The sequence below is a fragment of the Taudactylus pleione genome, unplaced genomic scaffold (assembly GCF_031769625.1).
Source record: "Taudactylus pleione unplaced genomic scaffold, aTauple2 ptg000214l, whole genome shotgun sequence".
NCBI classification, from domain to species: domain Eukaryota; kingdom Metazoa; phylum Chordata; class Amphibia; order Anura; family Myobatrachidae; genus Taudactylus; species Taudactylus pleione.
Window position 1 is genome coordinate 12,194,012 of NW_028284616.1, and position 16,287 is coordinate 12,210,298.

At 46.6% G+C, this 16,287-nt stretch overlaps 1 protein-coding gene and 1 pseudogene across 2 annotated transcripts in view; both read left to right on the forward strand.

Moving 5' to 3' along the window:
• Positions 1-16,287, forward strand: part of FCHO1 (FCH and mu domain containing endocytic adaptor 1) — a 195,809-nt gene that overhangs the window by 104,464 nt on the left and 75,058 nt on the right. For both annotated transcript variants that reach the window (XM_088478463.1, XM_088478464.1), the window contains exons 20-25: positions 5,156-5,247; positions 5,406-5,741; positions 12,089-12,183; positions 12,278-12,383; positions 13,364-13,475; positions 16,070-16,225. In XM_088478463.1, the coding sequence (XP_088334589.1) occupies positions 5,156-5,247; positions 5,406-5,741; positions 12,089-12,183; positions 12,278-12,383; positions 13,364-13,475; positions 16,070-16,225 (897 nt within the window). The remainder of the gene's footprint in view (positions 1-5,155; positions 5,248-5,405; positions 5,742-12,088; positions 12,184-12,277; positions 12,384-13,363; positions 13,476-16,069; positions 16,226-16,287) is intronic.
• On the forward strand, positions 6,881-6,976 carry LOC148517607 (U6 spliceosomal RNA; annotated as a pseudogene).

Below are 16,287 nucleotides of genomic sequence, written 5' to 3' on the forward strand. Positions count from 1 at the left end.
AATATTGCAGGCAGGCAAACAGACCGGTAGTCACTAAAGTGCCTAAACAGACAATATAATTTTATTAGTCTGCTCAGAATGTAGATTCAGACACATCATTGGAGGAATCAGATGATGCGCCAGGTTCTTCTCCAGGGTCTATCTCAGGAGAGGAGGACCATCCTTCTACAGTGGATGTCCCTTCTTTGGTGAGGGTGGTCAAATCAATCCTAAATATACAGGATGATGAGCCAGCCCCTAGACCTAAGGCTCCAGTGTTTAAACACCAGAAGGTGGTAAAAGCTGAGTTTCCCAAGTCTGAGCAGCTCACTGAACTTATGGAAGAAGCATGGAGTAACCAGGATAAACTCCATGTTACAAAAAGATTAGCATCTTTGTATCCTTTCCCACCTACTGAATTTACGAAGTGCGAAGTCCCTCCTACTGCGGATCCTCATGTGACACATTTAGCCAGGAGTGCTAAGTTACCTATACCGTCAGCATCTTCCCTTAAAGATCCTACAGATAGAAAACATGAAACATGTCTTAAATCAGTGTTTTCATTGTCTGGAACTGTTACTCGACCAGCTATGGCCGCGGCTTGGGTGTTCAAGGCGGTTGATGAATGGACGGGGGCATTAGAAGATACTGTACCGAATGCTACCAGAGAACAGCTGACATATCTCCCACATACGGGAAGTGGCCACTTATTTGGGAGAAGCTGCAATAGATGCTGGGCTCCTAGCTTCTAAAGCAGTGGCAGCTTTGGCTGTTGCTAGTAGAGCCCTTTGGTTAAGAGGACAAGATTTCAGCCTTAATATTGCGAGTACGCAAATTGCTACGCAAGCAAAGGGTATCCATTCTATCAGCAATGCAGGTCGTGGGGTCAATGGTTTCCACCTTCAACATGGTGGAATATGTTCAATGCCATGCCAGGCCTCTGCAACAATTGATTCTCTCCCGGTGGAATGGCAGTATCATCTAATACGGTCCCAAAGGGTCCTTCTCACTCCGGAGGTTCATCTCTCTCTCTCTTGTGGTGGCTACAAAATGGTCATCTGGACAAGTGCCGCCCATTTTGGATTCCAAATTGGGTGCTCCTCACCACGGACGCCAGTCTTCGCGGATGGGGGCGGTGACAGGTCATCATACCTTTCAGGGAAGATGGACAAATCAGGAAAGTCACCTGCCAATAAACATCCTGTTGCTGCACGCAGTATACAAAGCACTCATTCTGGCACAGGTCGTACTCCAAGGCAGGCCGGTCCAGATTCAGTCCGACAACGCGACCACAGTAGCCTATCTTAATCATCAGGGAGGCACGCACAGTCATCCAGCCATGAGGGAAGTTACAAACAGTCTGATCTGGGCAGAACGTCATCTTCTGGCTATCTCATATTCATCCCGGGAGTCCTCGACTGGGAAGCAGACTTCCTAAGTCGTCAGGACATACATGCCAGAGAGTGGACTCTCCATCCGGGGGTTATTCAACTTCTCTTAAACAAATGGGGCTTCCAGACATGGACCTTATGTCCTCACGTCACAACCACAAGGTTCCAAGGTACGGGTCCAGGACCAGAAAGCCCTCAGCAGCCTTCGTAGACATGCTGGCAGGGAAGTGGGACTTCAAGCTGGCGTATCTCTTTCCTCCGGTTTCCCTCCTCCCAAGGGTCCTCAGGAAATTCAAGCAGGAAGGTGGCACAGTAATACTGATAACTCCTTCTTGGCCTAGGCGCCATTGGTTCACTGACATACGGAATCTATCCATAGACACTCCGTTTTCTCTTCCTCTATGGCCGGATTTGCCTGCATCTGGATCTACCTAGTCTGTCTTTGACAGTGTGGCTCTTGAGTCTTCCGTCTTAAGAGCCAAAGATTTCTCCAGCTCTGTGATTCAAACGATTACTAGGGCATGAAAGCCTTCCTCTGCTCGCATCTATTACAGAGTTTAGCATTCTTTTGGTCAATGGTGTTCCCACAGAAAGTATGACCCTAAGGTTTTAGGGTTTCCCAGGTACTTGCTTTTCTCCAGGCTGGGTTAGACCTTGGTCTCCGCCTTGCCACTCTGAGAGTACAGATTTCTGCGCTGTCAGTTTGGTACCACCAAAACATTGCTTCTCTGCCTGATGTTAGAATTTTCAGGGTGTTCTCAGAGTGCAGCCACCCTTTGTCCCACTGGTGGCACCGTGGGATTTGTCTTTAGTTCTCAAGGGGTTACAAGGTCCCCCATTTCAACCTCTGGACTTGATGTGGTTTACAGAGAAGACACTTTTCTCCTCTCTATCTCTTCTGCACGCAGTCTCTCTGATCTGGCAGCGCTACTTTTTGATTTTTCACCAGGACAGAGCTGTTTTCTCCGTACACTGGCGGGTTACCTTCCTAAGGTAGTGTCCCGTTGTCAAGTGAATGAAGAGATTCTGGTTCCAGCTTTTCAGTCTTCAGACCTTTCTGTAGGTGAAGCCTCGCTGGATGTGGTTCGTGCTCTCCGTATTTATGTGGATCGTACAAACTCTTTTAGAAAATCTGACACTCTTTTTGCGTGTTATGGTTTTCACAAACGAGGCTGGCCAGCTAATAAACAAACTCTGGCTCCATGGTTGCGTATGACTCTCAGGTTTACATGCAGGCTGATCTCCCTGTTCCAAACACGGCGACAGCACATTATACCTGGTCTGTGGGACCATTGTGGGCATTTCAACGTGGTGCCTGTGCTGAACAGTTGTGCAAGGCAGCCACGTGGTCTTCTGTCCACACTTTTTTTAGGTTCTACGCCTTTGACACTTTTGCCTCTCAGGTTGCTTCCTTTGGGCGGCGGGTTCTACTTTCTGCTCAGGAGCGTCCCCACCCTTAGGGGAACTGCTTTAGGACATCCCCATGGTATCCCTGTGGATCCCTATGGACCCTGAAGAAGAAAATAAGAGTTATGGTAACCTTAACTCTTTTTCTTCAAAGTCCATAGGGTCCACACGCATCTGGCTACATTGGGTAATTTTTCTTTCTTTCACAGATTCCCTCATCTTGTGTGAGAGTGTTTCAGGTGTACATTGTTCTTCCTTCTCCTCTTTCCTTCTCCTGCCTTGGGCTTGTTTACAAAATTAAGTACCTGTGGCCAGGGGCGGGGTATATGTGGAGGAGGACCTCCGGCATCCATGGAGCTGAAAGCTTAACTGTTTGGTGCCTGGATCACTCCAACAACATTTTCCCCATGGTATCCCTGTGGACCCTATGGACTTCGAAGAAAAAGAGTTAACAAAGGTAAGTCTACCATAACTCTTATTTCTTTGAAGTCCACAGGGTGCCTGCCCTGATGCACCTGGCTTCTATGGGTTTCTTTTCTTGGTCACCTGTTTCCTTCTCTATTGTGTGAGTGTGTGATTCTTAAGTATACCAGTCTTCCTTCTCTCTTACCTTGCTTTCTGCCTTGAGCTTGTTGATAAAACTGAATTCCCTCAGTCTGTGGGCAGGGTATAGGGGGGAATGACCAGAGCATCCTGGGACAGAAAAGCTTTAACTGTTGGTGTCCAGTCCTCCTAACCACCACCTATACCCCATTGTGGTCCCTATGGACTTCGAAGAAAGAGAGTTAACAAAGGTAAATCTACCATAACTCTCCTTTTTACCCTTTTTACCCTAACAGTAACGCTCATATGTTTTGTAATGTAGACATGTATAATGTCAACATTTTGAACGTTATATGTATGTGTTTGTATGTATGTACTGTATATGTAATATATAGTTTCCTAAGGAGAGTGGCACTCAAAATAATGTAATAAATATCCCTGGTGCCCTCCGATTAGAATCCCACATGGAGGTCCACAATATACCCTGTACGGGCGGCATTAGAATCAATGAAGTAGGTAAATATACAAGTAAGTTATACCAACGTTTCGGAACTTTAATGTTCCATCGTCAGGGTCAAATATAATACAAAAAAGAACACTTACTTCACCACACCACGTTGCAATCAGCAACGTCTGGAAGACGGACGCTCCCCTCTGCCGTCCTCTCCAGACGACTGTCGTCATGTACAGTTGTCATGACGACAGAGTCCATCAGCTGAATCATAACCAATGCAGATGGCAGTAAAAATATACAAAATTGTGGAATCCAGAAATCAATAACATTAAAACACAATAACACATCAATAGGAAACACTATCACAACACAGGAGCAATAAGTTAAATCTAGTGGAACATTAGGAATCAGGAATAATCATTATTAATACAGGCCATAGAAAATTTCTGCCAAGTAAAGTACAAAACCCCAGTAACATCTTCATGAGTGTTTTAAGGTTTCTATAGAAAACAATGTAAACCCAGATTCTCATTAAGGCCCCGGGGTGCAATGGTGTCTAAACAGTGAATCCAGTGTGATTCACAATGGAGCAATCTGAGTGACCTGTCAATTATGATGTAATGTAAAGTTGACCGATTATGACCCTTTTTGTGAAAGTGGTGCGCCACCGGCTGTTGATGGCCACTCTGATGGCAGACCGGTATAACTCCATCCTTTCACGAAGGGTCTTATCCGTCTTTCCAACATAACCTAACCCACATGAGCAGGTAATAAGGTAATCAATTAATATTGTAGTGCAGGTGACTTTATGCCTAATAAGGAACTTTCTCCCACTATGTGGATGACAGAAACTCGTCCCTGTTGTTAAATAACGACGAGTTAGACAGTTCAAGCACTTAAAGCACCCATTTTTTGGTCTCAAAAAATGATCAGTGTAACTCTTGTCAAGATTTGTAACATCAATTTTAAACACCCAATCCCTGATATTCCTGCCTCTTGTATAACAGGGCATGATCTTAGTATCCCCAAGGTTTAAATCAGATTCAGATGCAACAATAAGCCATAATTTCTTAGCAGAAGTTCTGATACTATTACTTGTGGTATTGAAGTGGTTAAACCAGGACATCTTTATATCTCTGCCCCTGTTGTTCTTTTTGGATTTTAGAAGCGGTTCACTGGTTTGTGTCACAAACCAGTAAATTTGACATTTAAAATTCTCATAAATCTAACATGATAATCTATGGAGATTCCAACTATGAGAAGCAGTGGAATAATTATCAGCCTATTTTCAAACAGACCCTATTCAGTCGTCTTTAATTCTCATGATTTGGTTCTTCATATGTCGTCTATAAATTAGTCTTTGTCATTGCTCTGCTTGCAGTTGTGATACAAATTCTGTGTGCCGCGCTTATCCTACCCCTTCTCCATTTGGACCTCTTCAGGAGTCTGTTTTTGAGCCTGAAGATTTTCCAGGTAACATACTTTCAAGCATGTTCAGTTTGTACCTTTATTTCTACACATGCATAGGATGCCTGAACTGATGGGCATTGCAGATATTCCAGTAAACAGTGGATGTTGACATAACACTATGTAACTTTTATTAAAACCTATTTTTTTTCCTCTCTCCCTAGTTTGCAGAACATACACTCTTGCATCTAGTCCTTCTCCATTCTCTTCCTCTTCCCCCGAAAATGTAGAGGACTCTGGTTTGGATTCCCCTTTCCATCCATTTTCTGGCCCTTCCCCGGATTCCAGGCCATGGACTCCTCGTGATGACTCTTCCACCGGGGATTCTGTTTTAGTGACCTCCTCCTTTGGCGACTCACCAGCAGATCTGAGCTCATCACATTCCACTGAATCTCCCCCAGAAAAAAACGATTCCTGGGAACAAAAAGTGACTGTGCCAAGTCCACCAGTACCCAATTGTACAATAGAAAGAACTACAGAGCTGTTCTCTCCCAACTGTGGTATGTAATTAAGCAAAACCTTTACACTCTTTTAATTGCTTTACAAAAGCAATGCATTTTATGCAGCACAGTCATACTAGCAGATGAAGCAGGTGAAATGTACAGAAGTGTTCACATGCACCTTCTCAAGTTGCGCCAAATAGCCACATTTGGCGCACTACGGACTTTACGACTTAGCCACAACATGTGTCCAGCTAGAGACTTCTCTCCAAAATATACGACTTATTCGAATCACTAATGCCACTAAAGTACAATGCATGGGTACCCTATACACTCACACTGGCATGTCATGTAGCTTCTGTGTGTGAATCACTCGCTAATTGGGGTAAAAAAGGCAACAGATATAGGTCTGATGCATGTGACCTGCGCCATACCCTGTGCCACGTATTGTTATGCTTAATCTGCGACATTATACCAATTCCTTGGGATTGTCAGCTGGGCTGGAGCAAGCACTTAATGACTCTGTAGCTTTAACTCCTAGCTGCTCCCCCCTGCAATCCCATTGCAGTCTTCATTAAGTGCCTGAGGAGATAGGCACCATTGTGTTGGGCTGCTACGCAGCCCCTCTGTAGTTGTATTAATTATGTCTATCTTCTAGTTATTTTCATTTTATTTCTAGCTAGGGGCTGTGCTCTACTTATAGTAGTGCACAGCATGCATGCGGATGGCTGCTGGAGCTTAGACAGCTCACGATTATGCAGCCGCAGCGTAGGGGGTGCGCACCGGCGGGCCCCCCCCACAGAGCATGCCAGTCTCTTGAGAGACCGCCAGGACCCGGGGACAGGCCGCACTCGCACCCTTTTAGAGGGTGCAGGGCTGTCTCAGATGGCGACACCATCTTAGATGGTTTTGGAGGGTGGCTCCATTGTGGTAGCGCGCACCTCACAGGCAGCTCGCTAGGAGTGTTGCAAGTGCTTTCCCCAGAGAGGGAGTAGCACTTGTCTGTGCACAGAGCGGCGTTTTGGCAGCGGTTCCCCTCACACAAATGCAGGAGGAGCGCGCATGCCACAGACGGTCCAGAGGCAGAGTTTACCCCTACCAGAGGGAAGTATTCGGTGCCCGGGAAGGTGGAGATTGGAGGGGGCGGAGCTTACAGCGCAGCTCTCCCCCTCCTGCAGACAGTGGGTCTCCCTCAGCTCAGCTTCATTCTCCTGCTATTCAACACGATACAGAGAAGCTTACTATGGCCCCTGCGCAAGGATGACTCACAAATTCGTGAAGCATTCCATAATTAAGCGGGGGGCTGCTGGCGGCATTACATAGGAACACAGGGTGCACCCTTAGGTGTTTCCTCATCTAGGACCCGGGGGTTTATTCCCTAGGGGATTAGGTTCCCATTCTAGATATGTACCGCTATGGTTTCAGGCTTTGCAGCGTGCAGTCCCCTCCCCCGCAGCGTGAGCCATAGGCGTGCCCTTCCTCCTAGGCCATTAGCAATTTCACGACGGACAGACCGTGCGCAGACTCGAACTATCCCGAAGTGAGTGGACCTTCTGTTTGTTCCCACCGTATTACTGTAAAGTTTTCATTTTTCTTAGCGTGGCTATATACTGTGTATATGTATGTATGTGTATGTATGTGTGTATATGTGTGTGTGTGTGTGTGTGTGTATATATATATATATTTATTATTATTATTGAAAAAACATTCCTGTCCCTTCAGCAGACCAGTCTCATCAGGAACACTTAGGAGACGCCAGATTTGGGAGGCTTTGTCCATTATGCAGTTGCTTCCAGCGTATTCAGTACCCAGAGGGAAGACCCTTCCTCGGCAGTCACTGCGGTAGCCATTTGGACTACCGCATGTACCTTCCTGGGCACACCGCAGAATCCAATAGAGATCCGCTGCATAGACCTTGGAAGATTGTCTCTGGTCTCGTTTCATTAGAGGGGGTTGGCTCCGGCCTTGGCGTGCCCTGACAGGGGTAGCTTGTGTTAAGCCTTCCATCTTAGCCATGGGACTTCACAGTGATTCACCCGGGGGGGGTATTTCCTGGGGCAGAGGCAGGTCAGGCGCGGCAAGGGAGGCCAAGCATGCCGGCACAGTGGCGTGTGCCATCAAGTCCCCCGCCTGGGGCGCCATAGGCCAGGGTTCGGGACCAGACCCGCACCATAGCGCAGTGACCATCGCATAGACAGACAGCAAGAGGAGACAAATGGCATGAGCAGTCAAACTGACATTTCAGCACCTACCGTCGCCGCGGCCAGTGTTCTTGGCATGAAGATAACTTCCGAGTTGGCCAGGTAATGCTGGTTTACCTTGAGAGCTATCCTTCGCAGATTCAGACTGTTTTTTGTGTTTCTTTTACACTATCTTTAGCGTCGCCCGTCCCTAGGGACAGGGTCCGCATTGCCAAGTTTTCTTCCCTCCTTTCAGAGGTCAGTCTGACATTCCCAGCAGGCGTTCAAAGGAACTCAATGTCTGAACATAGGGCCTTACCACTCATAGGGCATACGGAGTATCTCTTTCTGCACAGTTCACTGGCACGAAGCAAGGATGCAGGGGGATCAGCAACCGTTGGGGTGACTACTTCAGTCACATGGGGCCCTGGCATCTTGGACCGGGTTCCATCTGGTACCTTGACGGTCTGCATGGCGCATCTTCGCCGGCAGGTTACTCCACTTCAACTACAGGTACGAAAACGGGGATTTCTACCTCCTTCATTGTTGGCAGGCCAACTGGTTCATTCCAGACGCTCTGGTCTTTTCGTGCCTTGTGTACTGTGGGTGAGGTGTTCAGTACGTAGGAACTATCTCCTAGCCAAGATCCTCGGCATAAAGGCCATTACCTCCCTGATACAGGTCTAGAATGCACCTCTTCGACCTCCGTTAAAGGTGGGTCGTCTTTTGTCATGGGATCTGACATCTTCTGGCGGATAACGGTACACGGCACCTAGCTCGTGGTTTTCCAGGGCGGCAGTTTTTGTTACGTCACGCATTGAGGGCCATGCTGGTAGAGGGACTGTGGAAACACGTTTTCTCCCGGGTCAGGGATTTATCTATCCTTCCTCCAGTGGTCTTTCTACTGTTCGGTAGTGGGACCTGAACTGGTGAAGAGGTTTCTTTGGACCGCTCAATTATTGACTCGGTTCCTTAGGTCTTTGGGGACCAACCATTCGGTGGTGCCTTGGCTCCGTTGAGTTGCCAAAAACTATGATAGGGGCTGTTGCACCTAGTGTGCACAGAAGTTACCACAATTTGCTCTCTTAGGAGGTCCTGCTTGTGTAGATTACTGGGCTGTGCCCAGACTTTTTGCAGGGTCTTCCTGGTTTCCAGGTCCACCCCTCACTTCTGGGGGTGGCCTTCGACATCTTGCTCTAGTGGTGTTAGTTTACAGCAGAGTGGTGTTGTCTTGCAGCAAACGAAGTAGGGATCCTGACGACCTTGCTCTCAGGGATTCGGTCGGAGCATCGTCCATAGACCGGGCTGAACAAACCGGGGTATCCTTTTGGGAGTCCCAGTGGGCAGTTCGCCAGTCTTGACAGGGATTTGCCGCTCTCCATCTAGCCCCATGCCTTGGTCCATCCTGAGGGGCTACATGTGGCCAGGGTTGCGAGTCGTGAAGTGGCTTCTCCGTGGTGGGACCTTGGGTCACCATCCGCAACGGCTCCAATATTCCATGGGCTCGCACTCCAAGCCATAGTTTGAACGGTCCTGGCTGTTCTTACTGCCTGTTCGCAGTCGGCCAGATAACGAAGAGGCGACACGTTGCAAAGCTCCAGCTTCTGCAAAGTAGCCGTGGGCGGCCGCAGAGCGTCTGTCTTTGCTGTCCACAGTGTTCCATCAGGCCCCCAGGGGGGTTGATGCTACCCGAGTGAGGTTATTCCTGGTGGCTCCAGGCAGGCGGCGCGAGTTCAGGGTTTCTTTCTCTGTTCCAGACTCGCTGCACCTCGGTTTGTTTTCTACCAGGGGGGCTTCCTTGTTTATGTTTCGCACCTGAACTTCTAGGTCTGGGAGTTATGAGACGGTAGGTTTTTTTCTCTCTCCGGATCCGCACTGGGCTTCAAGCCCGGACTCAGTTGCCATCTCATGCTTATCTCCAAGGTAGGAAACTCTATCACTTGGGGTGTAACCGTTAAAAGATTTTGCCTCTCCGGTTTTCAGGGCCTTCCTTCTGAAGGGTCGGGAGGCCAGCTGACACCTTTCTCTCGTGATGTTACAGATTTTAACCTGGTCATTTTTCTTCCAGCGGCGTTTGACCCTTCTTCCAAAGGGTTCAAGCGGTATTGGTAGCGTGTACTGCGTAATGGCCATCGGTTTCATCCACAGGGGAAGCTGTGGTTTTCTTCTTCTAGTCTCCAGGGACTCTCTCATAGGCCCTTTTGGGATTGTGGCGCTCCAAGAAATTTCAGTCCGTTCCTGGGAAGCTGTTTCTCCTTATGACCATGGCCTTCCCTCAGCATGGTTGAGTATCTGCTCGTCTACCGGGGGCAGTTCTGCATACAGTTTTACGAATCTAGCCAACATTGGTTCCGGAGGCTTGTTCTTCCAGTGCTTACCCCTTTGGTGATCCTTGGGACTGGGAGGATCGCGGTCTGCTCAGTGGCTGAGCTCTGCAGTTTTCCTTGGACGGGTTCTCTTCGTACGCCGCACTGTTCTCTGTGGGTTCTTTTGGCTCGTTGGAACAGGGTTGGCCAACTACTCAGCAGACTTTTACGAGTTGAATCAGCTTGGTTAATTTTTGGCATATTCTGGGACGGTTTGACTGTCACCAGACGAGATATCAGCGCCTTGCGGAAAGGCGCCTGCGGTCTTGGCCAACAGGAAGCCGGACTTCAGAAATAGTCCTCTCGTTTGCCGTATTGATGTTCAGGTTCTTTTGCCTCCGGCTGCGCCTTCTTGGGTGTACAGTTCTCCAGTCAGGCAGCCTGAGCGTTCCCTCCCCTGGGGGCGGCTTTTGAACGTCCCATGGTCCAGTGTTCCCCAGCCTTGATGAAAGAGAAAAATTGATTTTTGGTTACTTACCGTTGAATCCTTTTCTCTGAATCAGGCTGGGGGACACTGCGTTCCCTCCCTCACGCGCAGTTGTGCACAATGTTGGGTTCTTGATCGGTCTTTTCCCTATTGGATTGGTTTATTATTATTTCCAGTTATTTATATAGCGCACACATAATCCGCAGCACTTTACAGAGAATACTAGGCCATTTACATCAGTCTCTGCCCCAGTGGAGCTTACAGTCTATATTCCCTACCACATGCACACACACTAGAGTTAATTTGTGTTGGGAGCCAATTAACCTACCAGTATATTTTTAAAGTGTGGGAGGAAACCCACGCAAGCACAGGGAGAATTATACAAACTCCACACAGTTAGGGCCATGGTGGGATTTGAACCCATGTCCTCATTGCTGTGAGGCAGTAACGCTAACCATTACATCGTCTGTGCTGGTTTAGTTGTTCTAAACAGTTTCAGGGGGTTCCTGCTACTCCTCTCCGGTATCTTTTAAAGAAGTACTGGCATGATGGGATTGCAGGGGGGAGGAGCTAGGAGTTAAAGCTACAGAGTCATTAAGTGCCTGCTACAGCCCAGCTGACAATCCCATGGTCCAGTGTCCACCAGCCTGATTCAGAGTAAAGGATTCAACGGTAAGTAACCAAAAATCCATTTATATAGAGTTTGTATTTTTGCATCTGGTGCTTTGAAGCCTTTTAAACTTTTTCCCAGAGCGTTTAGGGGTTGTGGGAATCTTATACAGCTGTGGATTTGCTGGTTTTGGAGCGATTTAATAGGGCTATGACTTGGCTACCAGATACAATGTCCGTCAATTACCCTGCTGAAAAGAAAATATCTGGTGTTCTAAAGGCCATCTCTGGCTTGGCACTCAAGTCATTGTTTGTAGCAAAATCGCGCACCCAGGCCAGTGCTAATGCAGCCTGCCTTCTACATCTTAGATTCATCCTAAATGAAGGATGTTGCCCTTGATGTCGGAAGGTCAGTCTAGAGAAACCCTCTTGGCAGTGGTGCGCACAATAGGCATGTCTCAAATCTTGGTTGGTGGGCAATACTTTCCAGAAAATCTCAGAGAATAGTGGGGGGGGGTTATATTTACAATTAAATTCTGCTCTCCAAGGCAACTTTGTTAATTTTTTATTAACATGATTTATTTTAAACCGACCAGGACCAAAGGTTTAATAACAAAATGGAAGAGTAGCATGTTCTTTTTTTTTTTTTTTTTTTTCCCCCCCCCAGTGCCCTGCCATCTAGTAGTGAACAATAACATAGGATCAAAACTGATCTGATGGCATTTATGGCTGTATACATAGATCTGAGGAATCTGGGAAAGTATTGTTACGTTTGGATGTATAGTGTCTTGCGTCTCATAAGAGTTTTAAACCTGTGCCCCACAGATTCCTTGGACTCCACTTCCGGGTTTCATACCAATCTGTGCGCTCGTACACAAGCTACATGTATAGCGTCTCGTGCACAAAGAAGCAATAACATGGTGAGAACAGAACAATATACATCTTGGAAAAACATTGCTCTAATGTAGCCAAAGTGGAAATTTATACTGACCATATATACAAATTGTTTCCCAGGCAGCCTCTATCAATCTGTCCTTGCTAACTCCTGGTCCACCATCATCAACTACCAGTGACCGTGGCTTCTTCTCCCCTACATCCTTAAATGCTGGGCTCTCTGTTGGTGAGGGTTTTGAAAACTGAATTCACAATATATTCTCTCTAATTATATGTAGATTGTTTTGTTGTCCTTGTCTCTTTCTAATCTGTTTCCCAACTCCTCCATTTATTACTTTTTTATTATTATAATTGTTAGTTATATCAAGTTTTAGGGCCTGATTCAGAGCCGAACGCTCTGACCAGAGCGCTCGCTCTGAATCAGGGCCCTCCTCCATGAAAACGGAGCGTCCTCCTGGACGCTCGCATAGCTGTGGTTGACCACCCACAGCTTATGCGAGCGTCCATGATGTTCGTCGCGATGGTCAAGACCCTGCGGCAGAGCCAAAATCACTCCCACTGACATCACTAGTGATGTCAGTGGGGCCGGCTTCAGACGGTAGGCGTTCCCATGGGAACGCCTCCGCCTGGCAGCCACGCCCCCGGCACGCCCACCAAAGGGGGCGTGCTGTCAATCAACATCGACAGCACGCCCCCTTTGGTGCGAGACCCGGAGCGACGGAGAGCCCGTCGCTATCCGGGTCTCGCGCATGCGCACGACGGAGCTCCCTCCGTCGTGCGCATGCACAGTGGGGCAACATCGACCCGCTTGCGAGCTTCCTGCGCTCGCGAGAGGGTCTGAATGACCCCCTTAGTCCCTAGTGTACATTTGCTTAACCCCAAGGGTGTAATTATTGCTGTGGTAGCCCATGTGGGTTTGGGGGTCTGCCAATCTGCTCTTTTGCACATGCACAGTCAAGGCCCTTTTGGGCTTCCATTTACATTAGTATTCCATGCCCCTGTGCTAGCCCACATTACTGACTCACCCATAGCCCAGCCATAATAGTTACACCCCTGCTTATCTCTTGTTTTCATTCTTTTTTTTTTCCGGTTTATTGGACACTTTCTTCATTATTCACCTTCACTTCTTTATTTTTTCCTAGTTTACCTAATGGAGTCCTATATGTTCTATTGTAGTCTAACTTAAAGCCTTTTGCCTTCCCTCAGGATTATCTCGTGGACCCAGTCCTGTTATTCTGGGATCTCAGGAGTCTCTTCCCGTGGCTGCTGCCTTCACAGAATATGTGCATGCTGTATTTGATGAAGGGGAGCTAGAGGGGTGAGTTTGGTGCCAAGCGAAAGAAAAATCTCTCTTTCTTTCTGTCTCTCTCAATGGGCCGGATTCAATCAGTCGTGGTTATTAACTGTGGGCTAATGCAGTGGCAGGTGCTATTCAATTGTAGCCTGCGATAGGCCCGCAGGCTGCACTTAACGCGCATTTCTGTTCTAGCCTGAAAGAGGTTCAAGCAGAAATCCACGGTAAGTGCCCTTATCGCGGGTGCCGCAGACACGTTACCCCATAGCTCAGGCACTAATCCCAGAATCTATGGGTTAACACGCATTAGCGTTGGATTTACCGCTTTAGGAAAAGGGCTTATAATTGAATAGCGGGCGTTAAAATCAGAGGCTACTAGCACTTTTCCTCACATGGTAATTTTTGCAGCTAATTGAATCCGGACCCTTATCTGTGCGTGTATGTGACATGTCCTCCTACATTTATCCTCCATACGCTACGCAGCGGCGTAAGTGAGCCACCAGGTCCTATGCAACTCTGCTAGCATCAGGTATTTTTTATTTTTTTTTGCCACAAATGCATTTAAGGCCCGTGTTCAATTAGATTCACGTACGCGATAAAGTTTCGCATGCCGCACTTTTAGCCTACATTGCGTATTTTAGCCGCGGAAACTTATCGCGAGTATACCCACGATTCGCCCTATTCAATTCCAAAATACGCGAAAACGTAACCAGGCGAATGCAAAACAGGCGAAAAAAGTGCTGATAGAATTGGGGAAAAAGATGCACTAACATTGGGGATCAATGTACATGCCCCCGAATAGCCCTAATAAAAGTATTTGGGATACTTAAGGGATGTCAATTATTTCTATTTAGCGTCTTTGCACAAGTGGTGAAGAATAGCATTAAGCAATTTTTATTTATAAGTAGTAGAAAATAAGTAGTCCTGTCAAATTTGGGATACTTGAAAATGGGTGCAAAATGGGTGCAAGCATGTCGCTAAAGTAAAGTTTAAAAAAATTTAAAAAACGCACCTTCATCATACACCTGCAATCCAAAAAACACCCCACCCATACTCACAGACCCCCCAAAAGTCTATTTAACTAGTTTTTAAGTTTGTACCCCCACTTTGCACTTTTCGCCCCCATTTTCAGAGTGCTTTTTTGGGGTGTTCCTCCATTTATTTAGAGTTTTTTTGACGCAGTTATCCTTTGGGGGGCTGTCCCAAGGGTGCTGAGTGGTTTCCCCACCTTTGCACCCCAAAATAGCGATTTTGCACTTTTTTCTCCACCTATTTAGAGGCGAATCTTTTTCGCCTATTACATTGCAATGCGTTTTCGCGTACAGCGAAAAGTGTTTGCAATTGATTACGGAGATAAGTTTCCGCCTTACGTAAAGTTGATACTTTTTCGCGGATTCCGACTTTTCACGGCTAAGTGAATATGGGCCTAAATCTCAATGCGATGCGACTAGAATGCACCAGAAGACTGTGCTGGTTGATGTGCAACACTTGTATATCTGTGTGCAACTGACTCTGTAAACTGAACTTGGCGTGGAAAAAAGCTTTGGCCGTTGTGTATGCTGATTCAGAGACTCAGTCGCGCACAGATATACAAGTGTCAAATATCAAATGAATCAGCACAGTCTGCTGGTGCGTCCTAGTCGCATCATATTGATACATTTTCGGCAAAAGGCGCCTGGTGCTAGCAGAGTCTCACGGGACCTGGCGCACCAATAGGGGCTGTTTGGTGCGACTGCATCCAAGATGTGCGAGGACATATGTGTGTATGTATAGATGGATAGATAAATGCAGTTATCAGACTTGAAGTGCCGTCCTGCTTACCTTCTAACTATTACATACAATTCTATGCAAAAAATACCCCAATACCCCATGCCAACATAGCTCCATGCTCAACATGCACTCACTTTTCCGCTCTAACAACTTTGTCTTTCACATTTAGAAAACTATTACTTTTATTTGACATATAGTAGTAAATAGCATTGTTATTAATTGTACAAAATATAAAAAACAAGGTGGTTGAAATATAATAAATTGTGGGATGCAGTCAGCCATGGGGCATCCTTTTCAAATAATCATTTTTAGTGGGTTTTGCCTGCAGACATACAATTATGCTGCTATGAATGGACTAATGCATTCGCCAAGCTCTTATTATGCACAATTGTAAATATGGGTATGAAAAAGCTGGCTACACATGGGATCACTGTCAAATGTGGAACACACATGGCGGCGAGATTGGATTGAGCATTGCATTGGCCACACTCAAATCTGTACTGTGCTCATGTTTGGCTTAAACTGTGTTAGCCATCTAACAGTACAACATCACAGTGACATTAGCGTAATTTAAAATAAAATAAAAACTCATGCTATTTCAAAAGAAGCAAATGGAGTCAGAAATCTAGACAATGAGTAAAACAGTTTTCTGAAGTTTTATAAAAAATTTTATTTAATTATGCTGAACTTTCTTTTGTGTTCTGTGAATTTACAGTATGCACTGGGGAAGTGACCAGCTTGCCTGTTACAGGATGATGTTTATAATGAGCAGTTATTGGTCTTTACAACCCCTTATCTGGATCTTCAATCTTTACTGCAACAATAACCCTTATGTTTCTAATCTCCAGCTCAGGAGTACGTGTCTCAGGAGAGCTCACAATGTCCTTTCCAGGTGGCATACTCCGTGTGTTTGGCGGATCTACCCCACCACCTGTACTAAGCTTTCGGCTGGTCCACACCTCTGATGTAGAGCATTTCATTCCTAATTGTGACCTCCTGTACAGGTAAACTGAGGAAGATATTTCATACATCTCTTTTAATTCTGTTTTTGAAATGTTAAAATATA